At 42.8% G+C, this 24874-nt stretch overlaps 2 protein-coding genes across 3 annotated transcripts; both read left to right on the top strand.

The window, feature by feature from the left end:
* The first annotated feature begins 953 nt into the window (after positions 1-953).
* On the top strand, positions 954-15785 carry wipi1 (WD repeat domain, phosphoinositide interacting 1). 2 transcript variants are annotated; one of them, XM_084488164.1, is made up of 13 exons: positions 954-1268; positions 2119-2201; positions 3649-3854; positions 4239-4335; positions 4526-4623; positions 7333-7425; positions 8119-8189; positions 9012-9119; positions 9399-9563; positions 9937-10044; positions 11493-11632; positions 12294-12394; positions 15116-15785. In XM_084488164.1, the coding sequence occupies exons 1-13, from the start codon at positions 1180-1182 to the stop codon at positions 15164-15166; spliced, it is 1410 nt and encodes a 469-aa protein (XP_084344290.1). In that variant the 5' UTR covers positions 954-1179; the 3' UTR covers positions 15167-15785. The 2 variants fall into 2 exon arrangements, with proteins under 2 accessions (XP_084344290.1, XP_084344291.1); XM_084488165.1 differs by having other exon boundaries at positions 3688-3854.
* Positions 15786-17375: 1590 nt separating this feature from the next.
* Positions 17376-24424, top strand: slc16a6b (solute carrier family 16 member 6b). Its single transcript, XM_084463373.1, has 6 exons — positions 17376-17762; positions 18775-19029; positions 19632-19775; positions 20572-20700; positions 21127-22008; positions 23186-24424. Exons 2-6 carry the CDS (start codon positions 18795-18797, stop codon positions 23437-23439), a joined length of 1644 nt encoding a protein of 547 aa, XP_084319499.1. The 5' UTR covers positions 17376-17762; positions 18775-18794; the 3' UTR covers positions 23440-24424.
* Positions 24425-24874: the final 450 nt, after the last annotated feature.

The following is a 24874-nucleotide window of genomic DNA, read 5'->3' on the forward strand; positions in this document are numbered from 1 at the left end:
GATTGCCTATGCCCTTTACAATCTTGTTTTAAAAAGGATAAATGCAAATGCTCAAATGTCAAATATTTACGAAGAGTTTAATATTGTTATTAATGCAATTTGCATTTAGCAAATACCTACAGGCAGAACCCTAGCGACACAATGTTGTCATGCGATGTCTTGAGGATGAGTCAACCATATTTCCGCCTTAGTGGCTGGTAATCCTGTCAATCATCAATAGGCTAATTCTGGTACGTTTTGTGTTATTACAATAGTTATTACAATAGCTATAAATGAAGCATGAAAGTTATAGTTGAAAATGACAATAGAAAAGTATTTAGCAATTGTACATGAAATTGTACATGAAAATGACTATTGTACATTAAATGTAAATTTGAACTGTGCTGCCTCACCCCCATGGAGTTCTGGAATATGTCTTCACGGTAGGTTAACAAGGACACACCCACAAGCTTCTAAACAGGCTCTAATATTTATACACACACACACACACACACACACACACACACACACACACACACACACACACACACACACACACACACACACACACACACACACACACACACACACACTTTAGCGCTTTTATTTAATAACAAATCGCTGATTTAAATCCCTCTACAAGTGTGTTGTTCATTCATGTCAAAGTACACTATTCAAACGTGGCAAAAGCTATTACCAGTTAAACCCTGCTTCTATTCATACTGGTATTTCTATATTTTTTTTTTAACCTGATTAACATTCCCTATGAATGGATGGATAAAAACAAGCCCAATCTGTATCCAATCCAATTAAAAGGGACGGTTATACGTTTGACCAATGGCATCGAAGAGCGACACAATTATTTTACTACCAGCCAATCGTACGGCGTAGTTGAGTGACGTATGGCAGTCAGCTGTTCTTGTTATGCTTTTTTTTTCTTCCTTTTTTTTCTCCCTTTCCTAGAGTCTGTTGTGCTTAAAAAACGGGATTTGTCTTAATTTCTCGGTCGATACAAGCCTCCACTGCGTCTGAATCATCGCGCAAGGCGAGCTTGGATGAGGCTATTTCTCCAAAGGAGGTCGATCTCATTTCTTTCCAGCTGGATCCGTCTTCGGCCAAAATCGAGAAAATAGGTGCAGTCGATCCCAGGCCTGCGATCCAGGCCCGAGGGAGAGAAGGAGGTCGCTGCTGGGAATCGGGATGGAGACCGCAGAGGGTTCCGATGGTCCTGGCGGGCCGAGTGGACTGGCGCCCGGGCTTGGGTGCGCCTCGTTCAACCAGGATTCCACGTAAGGAATGCATTGTACGGTCATGAGGATCTTCGGACCTCTAGGATTGTTGTTGCTGGCCAGCCAGCGACAACAATCCTAGTGATCCGAAGCTAAATCGGTTATAAAAGCCGCTATAATTACAGAGCTGGTCCAAATTGATGAAAAGCCAACTCAACTAAAATAAGTTTACTTTAGTCTAACCTAATACAGGTTTAACATATTGGAAATGCTTGTAAAATGCCTCTGGTTCAGCGTATTTAACCTTTGGCTGGCAATGATATCCTCTCAAGAAAGACTTTACAACTTGAGTTAACTGTGGGTGAAGTGGGTCTTAATTAAAAATGCATACCCAGGCACTTTGACAGTCAATAAAAGAGCATACGTCTGCAAGGTAGGCTACCCGTTGACTGCAAGCATTTATGCGTCAATAACGTTTTCTTTCAAGGTGTATTCTTAGAAACGATTTGGTGTTCCCAGAATAAAGACATGTCAGACCATAACAATTCCGATGAAAAGATACCTTTTAAGTATGGGGCATATAATAATATGCTTTGGCATAGACATGTCAACAGATTACCACAGGTAGAAAGCTGAAACATTGTCAAAACATGCAGAGAAGTCCTTAGTGATAATGATAGTGTGAAACAGATGTGACCAAACAACTCACTGAGGTTTCAATAAACAAACATAGTTTTGTCCTTTTTTGGCCAAAAAAGATATGGACTATTTCACAATAACGATAAAGTGAGACTTAAGGTGGGTACCCGCATGTGTGTGTTTGTGTGTCCATGTGAACATGTGATATGTTTGTTATATGGCAGAATGAGCAGACCTTTTGTACCGTTGTGTTTGTGTATGTGTGTTGCAGCTCATTGGCTGTGGGTACAGGCATGGGCTACAAGCTGTATTCCCTGACCTCTGTGGAGAAGCTGGACTGCATCCATGAGAGCGGTGAGTGTACGATGGACACATTTCCCCAGGCTGTGTGTGTGTGTGTATGTGTGTGTGTGTGTGTGTGTGTGTGTGTGTGTGTGTGTGTGTGTGTGTGTGTGTGTGTGTGTGTGTGTGTGCGTGCGCGTTATACCTCACCACATGGAACAGATGATGTCATTCTACAAATGTATCTGTGAACATTAATGTTAATGCTTTAACTCGGATCAACGACTGGAAGGAATTGAGATTCCTGTTTGGTGAAAATATTATTGACAAAATATGGAGGACAGGGTCAGTGGTTATGATATTTGACCCTGAAAACTCTTACCTGTAGGCATTCCATAGCAGACTGCCTAGCCCTTAGTTATGAAGCATGTTATAAAGTATCTGCTTATAACCTTGATCCAGACTCACTATGAGTTGCTTTGAAGAAAGAAATGTCCTCTCAATAATGAAATGGTAGACCCTAGTTATGATATCATCTCATAAGGATCTAGCAGCACTAAGAAGAGATCCATTCACCTCTCATTAGTACTGCTTTAATCACATTGAATCAAAGTCTCAATGTGTAACATTTCAATGAGCTCATAGCTTGAAGTTCCCTGGAGATATCTCTAATCAGTGCTGATGGTGACTGATTTAAATAATGGCATAAATTGAATTATGTCCAATTATCTTATAACTTCTACAAATCATAAAAGCCGGCCGGCCCGTACCTCTCGCTTTGTTTACAATAATCTTGCTATAGACACTCCCAAAACCCCTCACTCTCACCCCACCTAGTATGCCGAACTATGCTAGTTTTCAACACAGTTAAACAGTTACAGTTACACAGTTACACAAGAGTGGACAAAACAGTTGTTGTTTAAGTCTCCCACCTACTAATAGTGGAAGGGCTGCTAATGGTTGAATCTAGAGGCAGTTAGACACCATTATGTTGGCTCTGAGGCACATATTACTCCTCATCGCAATGCACTATGATCAGCATAAACATACATACATATTCACATTATTCAATGGACTGCCTTGAGCTGTATTCCAAAAATATTTGTCTTATTGTAATTTAAAAGCAGGTTCTTAAAGCACCAATCTATATCAGCCACATTTTATTTATTAAGGGTGTGTCAAGCTAACTTATTCACAGTGCAGAATTCGGATCATGTTTTACACTTTATGTTTAATACCGCACTCTCTTGCCAAAAATGCAAACAACAGCACTTTAACCATTTGATATCAGTGCACATTGCGTCCGTAATGAGTTTGTGAAAGTTTGTGGACAAAAAAAAACATTTGTATGTCTTATTCCAAAGACCAAGTGCTGCTGCTAATGTTTAGGCTCATGGCAGGAGCCAGAACAACAATGTCATTTTGAAAAAACATATTGGCAACATGGGCTTTTAGCCAGGAGAGACTGTTACAATGTTTTGATCTCCCGTACCGGTGCTGTCCTCCATCATGTGTGAAGGTGGGTGTTCCTCTGGTGTGAGGGTGTTTCTCCCAGCAGACAGCCCAGACGTCTTCATCGTGGAGCGTCTGTTCTCAAGCAGCCTGGTGGTGGTGGTGAGCACGGCCATGCCCCGCCGCATGAATGTCTACCACTTCAAGAAGGGCACGGAGATCTGCAACTACAGCTACTCCCACGACATCCTCGCCGTCCGGCTCAACAGACAGGTAGGCTTTGGTCGAGTGTCCTACTGGTAAACAACTGAAAGAAAAACACTGTCTTGAAAAAAACGTCTTCACTAGCTGGAAGTATTGGCACGTCTCGTGGCTCAACATGCTATCGGCTGCCAACCATGTAGGCTATATGCCTTTCAGGTGACCAGGTTTGATTCCCACCTGCGGTCGCAGTTTACTTGTCTTTCATTCTCTCCTTCAACCAACCCTGTTACCTGTCATTCCCCACTGTCCTGCCCTTTAAAAAAGGAACAAAAAGCAATTCATATAAAGATATAAAACTTTCAGGTAGGAATGGTCTTCTTGATCACATGAGTGCAATGCATGGAGAGTGTCTGTCTGTGGTCTTACTGCTGACCTGTCTGTTGTTTCTCGCAGAGACTTGTGGTGTGCCTCGAAGAGTCTATTTACATTCACAACATCAAAGATATGAAGTTGCTGAAGACCCTCCTCAACACGCCGTCTAACCCGTCCGGTACGAGCTACTAATAAACAATAACTTGATAATAATGTTTTTTGCACTAAATGCAACAGGTTCTGTTGTTCAATTTATCTTCCTGCTCCATGGGTATTTTTGACTTATTATTTACTTTGCTCCTACACCGTAATTTACCACTTTACCTTTGTTCTTCTGTTTTTAACTTTGTTTTCACCCTTGCATTCAGGTCTATGCGCTCTATCTGTTAACCATTCAAACTCCTACCTGGCTCACCCTGGCAGTGCCACCATCGGGGAAATTGTAGTTTACGACGCCAACAACTTGGTAAGGCGAAGAACACGTGTTAATGCTTTAAATGCTTCAATGTATGTAGGGAATTTGAAGGGCCATAGAGGTATGCCATCTCTTGCTTAAAGGTCCAGTGTGTAAAATCGATTTGCATCTAGCGTTGAGATTGCAACTAGTGGGGTTGCCCAACCCCCCTTCCCCCACAACACACTTTCTTTTTCAACAAATACGGGGTGGCCTGTACTGGCCTGTACTGGCCTGTATTGTGTAAGGTGCCAGTAGGTGCTTCTGAAATGATGTCATTGTCTACCACAGCATCGGATAGCCAGGTTTAAAGTGAGGAGGCTCTGTGATAGATTCATAAATTGTAGTAGTCTGTAAGGTAGAGCAAAAAGTTGTTGCTTCCTCCTAAAGGTCCTTTTTCATTGAATGCGATCGTTCATTGTGGTTTTTTTTTCCTACGTCAAATTACAAAAAATGTACACATACGCCCGTATGTGAAAAGCTATGTTAATTTATTGCACCAAATTAATAAATATGAATAAATAGATTTAAGTAGTTTGATCAATAACAATCTGGTACATATGTTGGAGGAGATGGCGGAGGTAACAGCCATCGCAACATTTATTATTACAACATCTATATTGCATCAATAGTGGTACACTGAATTCATAGGCCTATAATTATCACTATCTGTTATATGTATTGATCATTCATCTAGAAAGCAGTCTGCGCTACAAGCCAATACTCGCTACACTATTTTACACTTGGATTTAAAAATGTGTAACTCCATTCTAATTGAATACATAGGATATTTTCGTGAAAGGATGGAGCATGCTCATGTTCACTAGGCTATATTAGGCGTGTCCGAGAGATAGTTAAGCTTCTTGGACAGTTATATATAACATTGTGGTGTGTGGGGATGTGTGTAGCTCAGTCTTGCCAGGGGTTGATGTTGACGTCCCACTTTGAGAGAAGGTTAAGCTCCTCTGAGACTTATAGCATAATGCCATGGCTCATTATAATTCTACACAACGCCAGTACAAACAAGTAATGGGTCGTAGCCAATAGGGATAACACAACCAACTCCTTCCTAGAACCCTTGGCCCAAAATGCATTTATTGGATTTAACGGACTAACGGACAGTTTAAAAACGTGGTCTGCGTGGAGCTACCTATGTAAATATAAAAGGCTCATCTTAAGTTAATGCAAACACAAAATTACACACTACACTAATTAAAACACACTTGATGATGATGAATAATATAGTCCATTTACAAGTCTGTTCCACTAGATGTCACTTAATTCTACACCTTTAAATTCTCCCAGTTTCGAATGCTGAAAGGTAATCTTGGTGTTTTTTTTGCTGAGCTAAGAACTAGAAAGGAGGAACGAAGAGTAATGACAATGTAAAAAAAGATACAACGAGTACTACTAATGGATAACAAAATGTATCATCTCTATGATATCTGATGATAATACAAAAAATCCTGTTGAGTAACGCAAAGTACAGTATGTGCAGTTCTTACAATACCTACTAGTCTGCTATGAGTGGGTGTTTAACTTCATTTGATCCAATAATCTTTATTATCCATTTTTCCTTCTCAGTAAAGGTGTGGAAAGTATTGTTTCGGCCGCATTAAATGGGTTATGTTGACCATATCGGATTACTGGCTCTCTTTATAACACTTATTTGGCAAGTCATTTTGGGAGTCTTGGCAGGTTTGGTTATTCTAGATCTCCAGTAGAGCTCAACAGTGACTGCACACTATTTTAAAGGCTCCAGTTCACAAAGTGGATTTCCTATTCATACACTCCACTGAGTTTTCCTAAAATCATTATATATAGTTTTAAGCCTGGAACTTCCTCAACTAATTGCACGTTGAATCGTGACGATGAAACACTTGATGTGAACACTATGATGTTGGGTTTAGAGTTATATAAAGGAGGGGGGTGTTTTATCCCAATGTCTACGACCCCTTTGTGATACATTTTTAGTACGGTAGTTGTGTAGGTGCGTCATAGTAAGCGATGGTACATTCAAACTGCCACACACAGTGGCGGGCATACTGGTTTTAACATTTGTTCAAATCTATCTTTATATCAGTGTGCGAAAAAAAAAATTGTCGATATACAATCCAATACAATTTTTTACAGACATCTGTAAACAATGACTCTTTTGCCACTTGGTGGTGAAAGTGGTGAAAAAACGAAAGTAGTGCTTGACAGGTTATTTCATTGTAGTTAATCCAATTCAAAACGTTTCATGGGCGTGACTAAAATACACTTACAGGATAAGAAGTCTCTGTCTTGAATGCTTCCTCTTTCATTTGTTCTGTTCCTAAAATAACCTGTTTCCTCTTCTAAAGAGGACAAACCAGGTACACACATCCCCCCCTTAAAATAGAAAATGTATTTATAGTGTATAAAAAATTCATATTGATGTGCTACTCCTTTTTAAAGGTGCTGTGTATAGGATTTTTATAGCTATTTAATAAAAACCTATTTTATCATTTGCTAAAAATATCTAAGCCATCTGTCAGCTATTAGTGAGTGAGGTGTGCTGTGAGAATATCTGTTTTCAGGTTGACTGCACCTGCCTCTGTATTAGACCACTCCTGGGTCCCTTCTGACCAATTTGGGCATCTCTTTTCTGAATCCATCTTCCCTGTCAATCACAGGCGAAATGCCAGACTATTCTCAGTTTAATGACTGCCTGTCTGCCTGTCTGTGTCCCCCCCTCAGAGCACAGTAACTATGATCCCAGCCCACGACAGCCCGCTGGCAGCGCTGGCCTTCAACGCTCAGGGCACCAAGCTAGCCAGCGCCTCCGAGAGGGTACGACATCCACGTGACGACGCACCGCACACGCATGACATCTGTTATATGCCCAACACACATAACATGTAGAACATGTATAGCATGCATTACGTGCATAACATACCGTTAGCCTCATAGAATAATTGCCTGAGTCATATTATGACCAAATTGAGATATCTAACCTAACTCTACTCTCCTAATGCTGCTGATTCACTGTGCCTCATTGGCTATAGCATAAGCCAATCAGAGTGCTTTTTATATTCAATAATCACTATCTGCCTAAGTCATCTATTTGACAGTGGCTGCTGCCTAGCGGTGTGGCGTCTGAGAGCTGTTGGTTACACATAGCATCGGGGTTGAAAGAAGTACTTAGACTTGCTATATTTGAATGAAGTAAATATCCCATCACAAAACAGTAGATTGGGCAAGTAAGTTGAGTTAATTTGTGTGAAATAGTATCAAAACCAATATAAATGTACTTCTTTGTAGTGACCTTATATTTGAGAAATTAAAAACCCATTCATCCTTGGCACATGGCATTTCTTGTCTTCTTCATTCCCAGTTTTGAGACCCCCAGTAAAAAGGTTTAACATCAAATAGCTGCATGCACACACCAACCAAAGAAAGCTCTGTAATGATCTAAATAATTCAGACTTAAGTGTTGTTTAGGGTCACAACATCTACTCATCACATATCACTTTCACTGTCTAGGGCACGGTCATCCGAGTCTTCTCCATTCCTGACGGGCTGCGTCTGTTTGAGTTCCGTCGGGGTATGAAGAGGTAAGCGTACAGACTGATCCAATAAACCCTAATCCTGACTTTCCATGTTGTTATTGTTTTTCTGCTCAATTAAGCAGGTGCACACTGATCCTTTTCCCTCATTGGCTTAAACATCCCTCTGGCCCACAATACATTTTGTGTAATAATAATTGTTGTGGCTTTTATTTTGCTGTTGTATAAAGAAAAAAATAATTATAAATATGCTACTGACAGGCTAATTATATTGTAACAGTGAAAGGATCCCTACATAGAAACACAAAATGTTTCTTTACCTTTTGCTTGATCCTGGTCTGTTTGTTATTGTGTGGACTGCAGAAAGTGGGGCTAGTTTTATCTAAAAAGATTTGGGTGAAGGACAGTTGAGATTGTAATGACAATAGGGATGTTTCCTGAAACAAAACAAGATTTCAGAGCAAGACCTCCCACTGAGCGAGACATGGTTGGACACAATAACAAACACTATAAATAAAAGCACTTATTTTGTGGATTACGGCTGCAGCGTTCTCACTCAATACTGGACAAATAATAATAAAATCAAATCCGTAGACCTAGTACGATCGGGTCCAGGTTGAAAAGATCTCTCAGAAACTCTTCTCATTGAACACAATGAGTGAGTATGGTGTGAGTATTATACTATTATTTTATATTATTGACTCTATTCTGAATGAATCATGGAAGTTTTTGTTTTTGGAGATTTTTCTGGGCAAGAGAGAACCATTGCCACTTGATTGTTTCAGTATAAATATCGGTGGTAGGAAAATCATGTGTGTGTGTTTGTGTGTGTGTATGTGTGTGTGTGTGTGTGCGTCTCTCTCTCTGCAGGTACGTCAACATCAGCTCCTTGTCCTTCAGTCCTGATGGGCAGTTCCTCTGCACCTCAAGCAACACAGAGACGGTTCACATCTTCAAACTGGAGCAACTTGGAATAACGTAAACAGATGCACGCACGCACAAACGTAGTAGCTTCTTCCGTCTGAAGAGCACAATAATAGTTAAACAGCAGAAATCACAACGTTGTACCATGGACTTAGAATCTGTCAGATTGACAAAGCTCCAATCTGTCTCACCTTGTTTTGAAACTCATCCCATGATAAGTGGCCTGTAGACTGTGTGTCTTTCATGCCAACTCTGTCCTGCAGTCAAAGCATTACGATCCTTAGTGACCTTCAACAGCCGGTAATATTGTCTCTCCCCTCCCTGTGTTCACAGTGGGGAGGAGGTGTCCCCCACGTGGACGGCCTACGTGGGGAAGATGTTCTCAGCGGCCAGCAGCTACCTCCCCACCCAGGTGACCGGCATGATGAGCCAGGACCGGGCCTTCGCCACCGCTCACCTGTTGGCCATGGGCCGGAGGAACATCTGCACCCTGGCTGTGTGAGTCGCTGTACGGGGTGGAGGAGAGCCCACACACACACACACACACACACACACACGGCTGGATGGGATCACATTGGTGTGTGTGTGTGTGTGTGTGTGGTGTGTGTGTGTGTGTGTCCTTGTGCTAATGTGAATATTAGCACCCAACTTGTTTTTATATGGTCCACATGCTATAGAGAATTATACATACAAAAAGAACAACTAGAAAAGAACACGGCACATAGAATAAATCTTGTTCGTTCTTGGGCCTAAAGAAAGATGTTTTTTTTTGATGTTCAACAGTGAAATGATACTGTTAAAAAATACCTATACAGTAACACACCGTGTAAAGTGCTATCATAACCAAAGCGGATCTGAATCGAAATGTTAGAATCCAGAAGCTTCCACGCCTACTGGTGGTGTCGGCCGATGGGCAGCTCCTCATCTACAACGTGGACCCGCAGGAGGGGGGCGAGTGCACGCTGGCCCACAAACACAGGTACGCTCTCAGCCAATCAGAGCCAAGGCTCGATGGGTTTCAACCAATGAAGGGGAAGCCCCGGTTTCCTGTTACATTCCAGCTGTGTGTGTGCGTGTACAGTTGTATTCTGTATCAGTACTTGTACCTAATAATACCTACATGTAACACAGAGGATTTAGATAAGGGTGTTAAGAGTAACTTGTGCCGCTTTTCCACCGACAGTACCAGCTCAACTCGCCACAACTTAGGGCAGCACGACTTGGTTTGGTTCCAGGCACTTCATGTTTCCATCTAAAAAAGTACCTCTTCAACATGGATGGGTCGTAGAAAATAACCTCTTCAACGTGGGCGGGTCGTAATTAGGGTTTAATTTAGGTGCTACTAAAAAAAGTACCAGGTACCAGGTACTTTTTTTGGCGATGGACACGCAAAAAATGGTGAGCCAAGTCGAGGCGAGTTGAGCTGGTACTGTCGGTGGAAAAGGGGCATTGGTGGCTTAGTTGGAGGTGCCCAAGCCTTTTGGGGCTAAGGCAATCCAAACCAGAAATTTCAGGACACACCAACCTGATTATGATTAGGAAAAAGTGTCACACTCATTGGCCCTGTTTACATATTCAACCGTTTGCTAAACAGTATTGTATTTCGAGGGGAAAAATGCATCTGTTTACATGAAAGGCACGACACAACACACTACCATCTTAGCCTGCAAACAAGAAGGGGCGTTCTACGAGAGATTCCTGCTTGATATGCATATGCACTTATCGGTTTTGCCAGATTTGTTGCCAATCCATGGTTTTAACAATCCCTGAGAATGGGTGCGATAACACAGTGAAATGTGCGCAGCACATTTGCAAATGACTCCCTCTAGCTTTATAGTGGTGGACTGAGCTCAGCATGTGACTGGACAACGTGAGATTGGGTCTGGACAACAGCTGTTCTGTGGTTGGTCGAGAATGAAGGAAGTGTACACCACATCCAGAGGGCCTTGACGACAGCTGATTCCATTTCTCAGTTCCAGTTCCCATTGGTTTAGATGGAGAAAAACATCTCTTTCAAAAAGCTTGCATAAACAAGGCATACATAACTAGTATAATATATACTAGGTTTTAGGGCGTTTTATCACAAAATGTCTCACACTGCAGACAAAAAGGCATGGATATTACAGGTTTATAAATATCAGACAGGAAATTGCATTAGTTGTCAAATATGCATTTAAGCTTTCTTAAGTTTTATCACTTGCATAACAATTAATCAATAATAAATCAAGTCATAAATAGCACCAATCATAGATATAAGTAAACTATGTCAGTATTAATTAAATCCCCCCACCCCCCAACATTCCTGGCACACCTAGTCTTTTCACCTATTTGGGATCCACTTGATGTAGATAGGGCTTTGGGTCCTTTTATCGTCCAAAATCAACGAACGCAGCAAAGAACGGAACATGATGTCCTGTTCTCTCTCAGGCTCTTCTGCAGTGACGAGGACAGTGGGGATGAGATGGAGTCCGAGGGATCAAACTTGAATGCACCAGCGCCGGCCTGTCCATCATATGCTGCAACTGCCGCCCTGCCGACCACGGTGCCTGTCACTGCAACACTCACAGGTAAACCCCTGGCCCTGAGCGTGGGGATCAAGGGAGTGGGAGGCACTATGGAGGTTGGAGAGTGCACTGTAACGTGGGTGGAAGGGGGTAGTCTGTAATGTGAGGGGGGGGGGACAGTCTATAACATGGAGGGGGAAACATCTTAATGTTGAGGTGGACAGGCTATAAATTGTGTGTGTGTGCAGTCTGTAAAGCAGAGGGACACCCTTTTACATGGGTCGGGGGGGACTATTATTATTCTGCCTATAAAAATGGGGGTGCGTGGGCAGTCTATAAGGTGGGGGGGGGGGGTGGGAACAGTCAAAACAGGTAGGGGGACAGTCCATAACATGGGAGGGGGGGGACAGCCTATAGTGGGGGGGGGGCTAAAAGAGGACAGTCCATAACAAGGGTCTGGAGGTTGCCTGCAAAAAAATTAATTCCCTAAACATACAAACTAATAGAAACTTTCGTATTAGCTCTTCACACAGGCACGTGAATTAGAAGGCAAATGTAACATTTACTTTTTACTTCAAGCCCAACTTACTCATTACTCATTTCTTATTTGTATATGTAGGATCCGACACCCATGGTCCGAATGCTAATGATTAAAGTTAGTGAGGTGCTCGAAATGAATCAACCCTATATTCTTCTGACCATGGTTCTTTTTGTTGATGTCCAGGCTACTCTGAAGACGGCGGCGCAAAGAAAGGCGAAGTTATCCCAGAACACGAGTTTGCGGCCGGGCCCGTCTGTCTGGACGACGAGAATGAGTTTCCACCTGTGAGCATTCAGAGGCATTAACATTGTAGAGCTAGTGAGATTTTCTAGTGTGTATCTGCTTTCTGTTGTCATTCCAACCCATCAAACTCTATGGATACACCTCGACACGATTCTTCACTCATCAACTAGGGGCCAACGAAGAATTGTGAACTTTGCTACAGCAATTCAGGCTTCAGAAATGAAATTCAAGTGTCTTCCTGACCTTACTTGGTCTTCAGACAATCCAGAAATTTCGAGGAGGGCTTAATTAGTTATAACTATGAATGAATAACTCAATTAGATTCTACCTCAGACAAACCCGCTGACATCTTCCACCTGGGCTTCATTAGTCTTAAAATGGTCTACAAAGCCAGCCTTACAAAGAAAAACGATGAGCAATAAGTGGCAATTGGCAAAGCGCCAGGAATCTTTATGCAGGATGTTAGTATTGTTTTATAAATACAATGTTTTATACAAAATGCGGCATTTCAAGGTCTGACAAACAAAACGGTAGCAATGTCTGTTGTTGCACGCCACATAGGAGGCTTTTACTGGGCTCCTCAAAATCCAGGACACACGCTGTAGCTGTTGAATCCGATATATATGTTTTGTGTGCAATGGTACATAGAGCAGCAGGGGGGTATTCCATCAACCAAGCTAAACCCAAAGCCAGGCTTATTTTGCTTAGCCTGGCTTCATTCAGCTAGAGTTGCGTTCCATTAATGTGGCTTAAGGGAATCTCCGCTAAGTAACCATGGCAACTTATCCGACCAAACAACCATCAAGCTAAACATAAAGCCGGGCTTCTTTCAGTTAGAGTTGCGTTCCATGAACGTCACTTAAGGGAATTTCCGCTAAGTAACCATAGCAATTTATCCGACCAAACTAACCTGGTCGGGAGCAAGCTTTTTGTCAGGCTAACTTGAGCGGTGTTTCAGAGAAATCCATCTGTCAGCAACAATTGTACCATCAGAAGGTTCCACCAAACCTAGTCCTCACTATTTTGTCATAAATGTACATACATGAAGTGCAAACAGCGTATATTTTCACTAAGGGTCTAAGATTAAATGACGCAAATGAAATAATTCAATGAATTGCTATCTATTATTACTGTGGCTATTTTTTCAACACATTTTTACAGAAATCTATGTATTATCGCGTCATCAGTAATCAGCGGCTGGGTGAATGGTCTATCACCTGCCCTGTGATACGGGCGACCCGAATTCGCGTCTAGACTAATGCGTAGTATTCTTGGCGTTGGCTTCATTTTGTAATTCCCTTTATTAATTTTATTAATTCCCTAATTAAGAATATTAAAAGAAATGGAAAATAAATGGCATGAAAAGTTATTTGATTTCTCTAGTAATCCTTCCTATATTACTATTAGTTGCGTGGGGTTAGAACCCCGGTCGACCGGGTACAAGTCCGACACGTTAACTCGAGACTATCTCCCTGCTTTTAAATCTATGGTCAATATTAAATTAAAATATGTTACGCTTAATACTACTTATGCATTCAACAGATTTTTGTGCCAGGCAGCCTCCCTGTTTCTATTAATGGTTACGGTGTTCCCTTTTTGAGTTATTATATGCGTGTACTCCTCATAGACCTCCACAAGCAGCTTCTGTTCGCCGCTGGAAAAGATCCCGCTCGGTCCTTTTCGGACATTTGATCCATGATTCGACATTCACGGTTCTGGGCTGGTTACATATCTCGTGAACGCGCGTAATCCAGGATAACGTGAGCCTGGTTTGAACTAACCTGAGCAAGGTGCGGCTGAACTGCGTTGATGCAACGGCTTTAGCCTCAAGTGGAAGTTGGCGCTAGTTCTAACCAGGCTTAATCAACTAATCACCGCTTTCGTTAGCGACTTTGATGGAATACCAGGTGTAACAAGCTGCTATGTAGGAGATCTCCTGAGTGTGTGTGTGCAGGTGGCTTAAGCTGTGCACATTGATTGCTCAATGTACAACAGGTGTGCAGCCTCACCCATCCAATCAGTCACGGCCAGGTGAGGCTGCTTTAAACGGCAGTTGAACATAAGTCAAGACTAAATAATTCACGTAATGCCACACGTTACTTTATAAACTGGATGAATGCAACTTTAGATTTTAGATTCAATTCCAAAAACTGCCTTCTACTATATCAGCCTGTGTTGTCCTGACATTAATTTGACTGTTCAGCACTCAGCACAGAAGTTTAATAGACATATTATAGGTTAAAAGAATCACACACCACTCATTGCCAACTGACATTTCTTTATCAACAATAATTACCTTTAATTAATTAATATATTAATATATAGACATATATTTTTACACACACACACACACACACACACACAGACACACACACAAATCAGCACTTCTTGCAGATTAAAATCTCCAAATTCAATCTCATTCACTTTTGATATTTTTCATCTTTTGTTCATATTTTCCATTATAAACAGGGATTTCATTATTGCATTTCAAAGAGTGACCAAACAAACATAGATTAACAAATGTTTGCGATTGTTTCTAATTTTAATACAAAATATATCATTTTGTACTAATTTGCGCCAATCTCAAAAGGCAATTGCAATAACTAAATGTTAAAGATGAACCACTTTTAAATGATCTTCAAATGTTTTGTACTGTTCCTTTGATCCGATGTATCCTATATATAACAAATACTTTGGAGCGCTAGCTTTTTGCTGTAGCCGAGCCAGGCACCACTAATGGGTTTCTTCATGTGTTTTGGTAGATTAATTGGTGCCGTGATGGAAGTCGAGGTGGCGGGGCGAGACGCTCATGAGGCAGTGAGGCAGACAGACAAACAAAAGCTACAGAGACGAGCAAAGGACTAGTTGCGACAGCGCCCCCCCGGCGTTAGGGTAAAAAGGGAGCAGAAAAACGAAAAAAAAAATATATATATATATTTTATGGTGCTAACTTTTTTTTTGTGAAGAAATGTCATGATGATATTAAACATGAGTGTTTTCCATATAATCGTTTTTAATGTAGAAGCCACTTCTATTATCGTAAAAGGGGGCAGTGCATTACCCCCTAGTTATTTAAAAAAAAATGTATGTAAGGTGCATGCCTGAGCAAAAATATAACCACCATTTTTCATTGCTATGTAGCTTTACCTATTTCTATTAGTTGCATTATTGCAGCGATAATATCCTAATATGTCCATTCATGTATTTGTATTGGATCCTTAAGTAGAGAACTGAACTGAACATTTTTTTCATTCCTTTTTATTTTTATTATGTTAAATACCTACTTAATGTTTACATGTATGCAATGTACGGAAATCAGCAAGTATGTATGTAAGTATGGATAAATACATGTGTTGTATGAATGTGCCTGTTGTAATTTGTAAAGTGCAAAATAATGCACATTGCACAAGACCAAAAAACTGAAAAAGAACAATAAAAATTACACTTTAAAAAAATGATAAATTAACCGATAGAAAACATTATTTTTTGGCTTGTTTCATTCGAAATGTTTTAGTTAAGTCCAGCCTGGAGGTTCAACCATTTAAGAAAACTAAATCCAAGTGGTAAATGTTGGCTACTAACTCGTAAATGCACTACATGTGTCAAGGTTTGGTTTAATCTGAAGGTCAATCATATACATTCAAAGGTGAGGAAAATGTATTAAACTTTGTATTAAACTATGCATTCATCTTGTGACAATAGAGTAACAGTACATTATCTTGCAAACAGCTCTTTTGATATTATTGGACAGTATTACAACATTACATTTATTAGACATGGTTTGAGTTACTGGAACCCTTTTGAAGAGCAATATTCCATTATATATGATTCAGATAAAGTATCCCCATCCCATTGTTACACCGATTTTTTTTTAATTTGTTTGTTTCAATGTGTTGCAGGCTGACACAGGTACTGATGCAGAAGCACTTTGCACTTTGTTGCTGTCCTAAGCTCCTACAGCATAGGAGGGCCTGCACCATGTCAAACGACATGCTCAGATTGTAATCTTTTGTAAAGACTTTGAAACAGCCATGAGTGGTGTAAAAACAACCGTTGCGTAAACGTGAAAAAACGTGCTAAATAAAAAGAGTAATCCTATTAGGTTAACCTGTGACCAATTAAAGTGGGGTTTACAGTACAGGAATGAAAAATGGAGCTAATCACATAGGGTCCCACCTGGTAACAGGGTAAGAGTATGTGTAACTGCATTTCAGAGGTCAAATATGAGAACACAGCCTTATAAAGCAAAAATATTCAGAGATATGCAGTACCTATCCATGTGCTGAATCAAGGGGCTATCTTTTACTTTATTAATGGTGCCGTTACTAGCAAATAAACAAATACTTATCTATTGCAGAAAATTGGAATAGTTACATGTGTTTGTAAAGTTTATACATGTCTCTTGTTGTAACTGTATTGTATGCTAGCATGAACAAGAATCAAGGGGGGGGGGGGGGTAAAAAAGAAAAAAGCTAAATCAGGCCTACATGAGTAATGAAAGGGTGTTCATGTAAAGATGCATTCTCTTTTTTTCAGCCTACCATAACATTTATTACATGATGAGCATATACAGCTATATATCAAATATATAGCTGTAAAACATACATAATAGCCACTGATTCAATACTGATACCCTTCCACACGAATACTAATGTATAAAGAGCTAGGATGGGTGAAACAGCACCCCATGTGAGAGACACATTGTGTATATCATGTAGCCTATGATGAGTTGCTTTTGATGGCTGACTGGGCTGAATGTAATTATTCTAGTCATCTCTGAAATATGCCAGTACTTTGAAAGGCAAGTACAATTGAAAGCATCTCTACTGACTGCTTTGGTGCTTGGTTGGTTTTGGTGTTTGATTTGGAACACACACACACACACACACACACGCGCGCGCACGCGCACGAGCACGCGCACGAGCACGAGCACACAGCTGTCCATCCGAGTAGGATGCTTACGTACGTCCGTGTAAATGCGCAGACGCAAGAGGCGTTAAGAGCGCGCCTAGGAAACAACGGTCAATTACGTGTTGCATAACGTAAGGTTAATCCCGCATCACTCTCAAAAGCATGTCGCAAAGACCATTCAATTTGACGAAGGAAAGAAGAAGAAAAAGATCGCGAGGTGTGATGCATCTCCGCGACAACGTCGGAGGAACTTGTGGATGCCGCTGCTGAATACCGGCTTCAGCCGGTAACGACCTGCCGCAGCAGACGAGAGGGCCATTCAGAATATAACGTTGACGACGCAGGGGGGGGGGGGAATAAAAAGAAAAACCCTTATTTATACATCCCTCACGTTGAAAAACGAAACGATAGCGGGAGTATCGCTGGAAGAAGCCGAGTGTTCTGACCGTCCCCCCGGCTGAGGCGCCATCTCCCCCGATGAGTAAACTATCTCTCCCGGTGAGTAAACTATCTCTCCCGGTAAGTGAACCATCTCCCCCGGGTAACCATGAGCCCAGCCGCCTCCCGAGGCTCGGAGGCTGTAACCTTAGCACGTCCCCAACGCTGATTTGAAGAAATATGATTTTCATATTTTCTGATTTACTTCAACCTGTTACTAGGAAATGATCAGAAGTAGGCCTATGCTGTGTGGGTCAAAGTTAGTGTAACATAAATGTGCTGTAGCAAGGTGAAGTAAGATAGAAAAGCGTCGTTGACATCATCGTTCCTCGGCACTGCACTGCGGAAGCCGCGGTCCAGCATGGTGCACTGGGTCTAACGTTACCTCACTGGTGTGTTATAAGCACGTAGGACAGTTTATTCTACGTGCTTATAACACACCACCAGTGAGGTAACGTTAGACCGTGTGGTTCCTAAACAAGGTTAAAGTCTATTATAGACTTTAACCTTGTTTAGGAACCACACGGTAAAACGTTACAATCTATCTATTCTCTCGCTCGACAATCATGCCGAAAATGAATGAATCTACAAAAAAATACATACGGAAAAATATAACTCAAGACATGTCAGCTGTCAGCATCTAAACAAATAGGTCACTATCTGTCATTTCGTATAAATATTGCTTGCTGTTGTTAATTAAAAATGATTTGAATCCATTTTATATATACATGCCTACCATTTAGTACTATATGTCATTGACTATCTGCGATAAGGCTTTAGGACAGGTTACTGAGGCTCACACTTTATGAAGTGTTCGTGGATACTCTTCAGAGGGAGGGATCAACTTTGAAAAAAGGAAACCCGTTACAGTTACCAAAAGCGCTCATTTTAAGCAAATCCCAGATCTTAGTTTCCTATTTTTTTTAATACACGTAACATAATCTGGATTTTGTGTGTAAGTGAGACCATTATTTTTTCACCAATCAGACACACAAACATTTGTCAACTCTGCTTCTGTTTCTAGTTTTGTTAGTTAAAATGCTCCGTGCTAAACCAGCCTCTGTTCCCCCAGGGCAGTCCGGCCAGAGGACCATGAAGAGTATGGGGCCTGCCGGCGGCTGCACCGGGCCCTGTGTGTACCCCGCCGTGCCTGACGGCGGCTGGGGGTGGGTGGTGGCGGGGACCTTCTTCATGGTGGAGGTGTGCACCTACGGCACCATCAAGAGCCTGGGGGTCTTCCTGGAGGACCTGATGCAGGAGTTCGGGGAGAGCAACAGCCGCGTCTCCTGGGTCATCTCCATCTGCGTCTTCGTCTTCAACTTCTCTGGTCAGTTCCTACTCCGGTGCCCATGACCGTTATTCATATTCATATTCATATTCATATTCATATTCATATTAGTTTATTGTCAAATGCTGTTACATTTTTTCAGCTTAAAGGGGTGATATTACGCCACCAGGTGTGAGTGTGATTAGTGTGAGAGTGTCCACCTAGGTGTATGATGGATAGATAAGCAGTCCACTGGGTAGGCTGGTAGACTTATCTATCCATCATACATCTAGATGGGCACTTGTAATGTCACTAAAACACCGGAAAAGGCCGATTTCAACCTGGTGGCATAATATCACCCCGTTAAAGCAATAGAAGAAAGATGAGAATACATTGAATTAAACACATAGGCCTACTCCATAAAAAGTATGCTATGGCAATAACTTATACTTTTCTTTGCATACGTACAAAAAATGTATAACAATTTATATTTTTGACTAAATAAAAGCTGCATATACAATTCAACTATGCACATCCATTTTATCACTGGTATTTCAGACATCTCTATTAGAGAAGAGAGTCACTGTGTATGGGTGTCCATCTCGTGACATCACACACATACATCATCAATACAATAACAAATGTCATGTTGTACCCCACAGCCCCGCTGTCCACTGTGCTGAGCACCCGCATTGGCTGCCGGCCCGTTGTGATGACAGGGGGGGTCCTCATAAGCCTGGGCACCATCACCTCTGCCTTCACCACCTCCATCAACCAGATGTACATCACCATCGGAGTGGTCTCAGGTATGGATCAAACACACACGTACGTACACACCTGGCTGGTTCTACCCATTGTGTAATGATGTGTCTAGGGATCGCTAACAATGTACTACACATTGTGTAACAATGTGTCTAGGGATTGCTAACAATGTCCTACACATTGTGTAATGATGTAACGAGGGATCGTAACAATGTCCTACACATTATGTAATGATGTGTCTAGGGAACGCAAACAATGTCCTTCACATTGTGTAATGATGTAACTATGGATCATAACGGTGTCCTAAACATTGTAATGATGATAAAGCTTGAAATCAGTGTGATTAAATCGGTAAAACTGAAAAAAATCAGGATTGAAAAGGATTGAAAGGATAAGCTGGGTGAATAATACTTGCACACAAATATGATTAATTTGTAATGTTGACATTCAGATTACTTTTGTGTTGCAATGTGGATGAACATTGGGAGGTGATTTCACAGTTCCAAATCACAAAACCAAATTAGAGAATGCATTTCCCTCTGTGTTTTCCCTTCACAGATGCACTCCTACCTCTCTCACTCTCGTATCCACATCACTCTCTTTTTTTTTACCCCACCCCTCTCCCGATACTGAAAAGTGCTAACTCACCAACCCCCTGTTTCTTCTTTCCCTCCCTCTGTCTCTTTTTTTCTCGTCATCTTCACACACGTTTTTTCCACAGCGGCCTCTGTCACAGCAGGCCCGTCTCTCGGCGGCACAAACCCCCCCACAGCCTCTGACCGTGACAGCATGGGGGAGAGTGCCCCTATTTCTCTCCCTTGTGCCCCTTGTGCTCTGCAGGCCTGGGCTACTGCCTCACCTTCCTGCCCACCGTCACCATCCTGGCGCAGTACTTCTCCCACCGCCGCACCCTGGTCACCTCCGTGGCGTCCTCGGGGGAGTCCTTCGCCATGTTCGCCTTCGCTCCGGGTTAGTTCCTCCCCCCAACGATCAATTGTTTTAAAGGTGACACATTATACCAACAGGTGTGAGTGTGATTAGCCGTTACAAGCAGTTTTGAAAATCTGCCTCTTCTGACATCACAAGTGGGTGTGTCCACCTAGATGTATGACTGATATATGAGCAACGTTTGCTACAGTCCACTGGGTAGGCTGGTAGACTGATCTATCCAGCACACGTCAAAGTGGACCTAGTTTCCTACATCTAGGTGGATACCCACTTGTGATGTCAGAAGAGGCAGATTTTTCAAAACGGCTTGTAATGGCTAATGACACTCACATATAATATGTGAGTGGTATAATATGTCACCTTCTATCAACAAATATGACTTGTAAAGGCCTCTTTTGGTTATAATGGATGCCGTAAAGAACCCTCCATCTTAACCCTTGTTCCCAGCATTCATGACGCTGAAGAAGCAAATCGGCTGGCGCTCCTGCCTCGTCGTCATCGGGCTGATTCAAACGGCCGTGATTGGCTGCGGCGCTCTCCTTCGCCCAATCATCATCCAGCCCGCCGTCGACCCGGCGCCGACCTCGCAGGACGGCTCGTCCGAGCAGAGCTCGCTCTCCCTGAAGGACGACTACACGCTGGAGAACGAGCAGACCAAGACGTCCCTGGGCTCCGAGGACTCGGGCGTCACCTCCCTCTCCACCTCGTGCAACGAGCTCCAGGTGAACGCTGCAGCCCCGGCCCTGGCGTCGACGGACCCCCAGGCGAAAGACCCCCAGGACGAGGCGGACTCCCTGATGGAGGGGCCGCAGGAACCGGAACACACTGAAGCCACCGGCTCCCCCCGACCCAAGCTGCTGGACTTCTCGGGGCTCCGGGACGGCGCCTTCATCTGCTACTCCCTGTTTGGCCTGTTCGCTACGCTGGGCTTCTTCGCACCGCAGCTCTACGTCATCCGGCTGAGCAAGAGCCGCGGCGTGGCCGACGACATGGCGTCCTACATGCTGTGCGCCATGGCGGTGGCGGAGGTGTGCGGCCGCCTCTCCATCGGCGCGGTGCTGGGCCGGCGGGCCGGCGGGAAGCTGCGGGTGCTGCTGGCGTGCGTGGCGCTCCTCTGCCTGGTGCTGGTGGCCTTCGCCCTGGTGCGGGACTTCTGGGGCCTGTTGTCCTGCTGCGTCCTCTACGGCTTCTTCCTGGGCACCGTGGCGTCCACGCACATCCCCATGCTGGCCGAGGAGGAGGTGGTGGGCGTGGAGCGCATGGCCTCGTCCGTGGGCGTGTACGTGTTCATCCAGAGCTTCGCGGGGCTGGCGGGGCCTCCGCTCGGAGGTACGCTCCCGACTTGGCCTATCACAAATGAGGATGGGGATGATGTGTTTAGGGCTGGACGATTTGATTTGGGGAAATAATCGAATTGCGATTATTAAGACCAATATATATATAATATATAATATATAAATATATATATAATATATATATTTTGATTTAGTATGTGATTTTTCCTTTTACAGTTCCTTATGTTCTGTATTATTCACTAAACAAGCAATAAATCATTCTGTAGTTTGACCAACACAACATTGGAAGCAGTCAACATATAAACGGCGCTTTCTTTTAGGCCAGGCCTATGTGTTGAGATGAATTGATGAATGAATTGATATTTTATCACATCTTTATTGAATTTAAAAAATAAATAAATACGAATCTTATCTTATCTGACCTCCAGTCAGTAACAGTAACAAATCAAAAAATATATTTTTAATTGCAGCCTTTGCGATTTGCAAATAGCAATTGTTCTTCTCCAGTATGTCTGTAGGGCTAGCCTTTGCATGTTGTTACCCCCCAATGGACAAAGTTGAGTAGCCTTAGAGCCCTCCCCCCTGATATGTTACTATCTACAGGTGGTATTGCCTGCTCTGATGGTCTGATGACGAGCAGTGCTTTGTGTCCCTGGGTTGAATCGTATTACATGAAAGTAAACATGTAATACACACCCTATACACTGTAAACGAAGGAGCAGAGAAGGGTCCTTGTAACAAAGTCCATGCAAGACGCCCCCTAGGGGACTTCTATTGGGCTCCTCCAGACAAAAGGACGCAGGGTGGGGATGTTGAAAGACCGGTTTAATATTAAGATTTGTTGAAACCGATACATGGCCTGATGCTCCATGTTGGCCGCCAGGAGAACTCTCCCTGAGTGTGTGTGGAGACGGCTGGTTTAACCGGGGCACACTGATTACTCAATGTGGTGTGCACCCAGCCCCAGAGTCCAATCAGACTCAGGCCAGGTGAGGCTGCATAAACCAGCCATCCACACACACACTCCCACAGTCCTCAAGTTTTTAAAATTGATTACATAATTGTATATTCAGTGGAGATTGATCTTGGCATTAGGTGTTGTACTATAAACTACAGCATACAGAACTATACAAAATCAACCTTGAAAGCGGTTTATTCTTTTGCTCAACATCCTGACCATCTCCTCTATGTGGTTTTATCGCCTGTCCCAGGATGGTTGGTGGACATCACGGACAACTACGGGTCTGCCTTCTACTCCTGCGCCATGGGCATGGGCCTGGGGGCCGTGTGCCTGGCCCTGGTGGGGCCCGCTAAGTCTCGCTCGGGGCGAAGGAGAGACGAGGGAGCCGGGAACCAGGGGGACCAGACGAGGGGCCCACCAAGCCGTCCCGACGAGGACAAGGACTTGGAGGTGGACCTGGCTCCAGAGGGGCTGGGCCAGGAGAAGACCCCAACGATGGTGTGATGGGGGCCGGACTTCACAACCTCTAGACTCAGAGCCTACGACAGAGAGGCGGGACCCAAGGAACACTGGCTTGTTATTCAGACTGCAAATACAGTCCAGATGTCAGGAGTGGGATGTTTAAACACTGAGGAATGGATGTACCCTTCACATGTCCTCTGTGAGTGCATCCAAACGTAGACACATGCAATGTTTGTCCGGTTTGTTTTGGCTGATGCCAGCGTTATCTAAATGGTTTACTCTCAGGTGCTGCCGTTGCATAGTTTGCATGAAGACTCTTTGAAGTGCATTCCTTCTTTTTCCACAAAGGAAGCAGTCTGTTTAGAGACCAAAGACACGGCCTTGGTATGTGTTCTTGCGTGGCCCCCAAACCCCAGAGCCCTCCTTTTAGTTTTTACCTTTCACAAGCCTTTCTTTCTCTAGAGGCCATTTCACCCATGCCAAGGCACAAATCTGCTTCTTGGTATCAAGCAGCTTCATAGCCATGGATGAAGTTTGTTAGATGCCATTCAGTTGCAGTTTAATGCAAGAATGAAGCACTGGTTTCACTTATAGCCTACAGCAACTTTAAAAAGTGTACCTTCCTGAATGGTCATTGTTTAAAAATGATGTTTCAAGTCATTAGCAAACAATCAGTTTTTAGCAAACAAGCATTTCATGTTCCCGGACGGTCAATAGCTTCGCAATGCTACGCATGTGGCTCTACTTCACGTTGCTCAATCAGACATCTATTTTAATTTGACATCTGTGTCCCTGTTTCATTTGTACGTGTTTGATGTCAAGCTGAACTATTTACTTAAAACAAGTATTCTGTGAAGATACAAATCGTCCCTGGCTGGAATGGGTGAATACAAATGCTGTATTATATAATATATGTATGTAAATATATGTATTTTTTTTTACAGCTGAGTTTTCCTTTTTGTACTTAGATGTAGTTGTGTTTTATATTTTGATTGAAATTACATCACATTATTTGTACATGTTGGCAAAAATATGCCATGCTCTGCAATGTTTACTTTTGACGATTCCTTTTAAAACACGAGCCCTGTTGTTAAGCTAAGATCATATTTTCTCTATCATCTGTCAATGTACTACTGAATGAGATGTGTGTCATGGCATCTTGATAATATAATATCAAACTAGATTGCTTGTCGAGATTGATCGCAAGTGTCCAAACACAGAGTACATCCTGCCGTTGTCTCTGACCTCCAGCACTGGGTTCTTGCTACAGGCCCAAAGGGCTTCACAGGCCCACGATATGGGACACTCATACTAAAGTCCTCTGAAGGGCATGAGGAGGAAAGGTAAGGAACACAGACGATTGACCCTCCTCCCAGGACAGATAAGCGTGTGATGTGGGTTGTTGAGCACAAGATGTATCTAAAATGGCGTCAAAAAGAAGCTGTTGTAAGTAAATATGGTGAATAGGGAGTCTAGG

The sequence above is a fragment of the Micromesistius poutassou genome (genome assembly GCF_964030765.1).
Source record: "Micromesistius poutassou genome assembly, chromosome: 1".
NCBI lineage: Eukaryota > Metazoa > Chordata > Actinopteri > Gadiformes > Gadidae > Micromesistius > Micromesistius poutassou.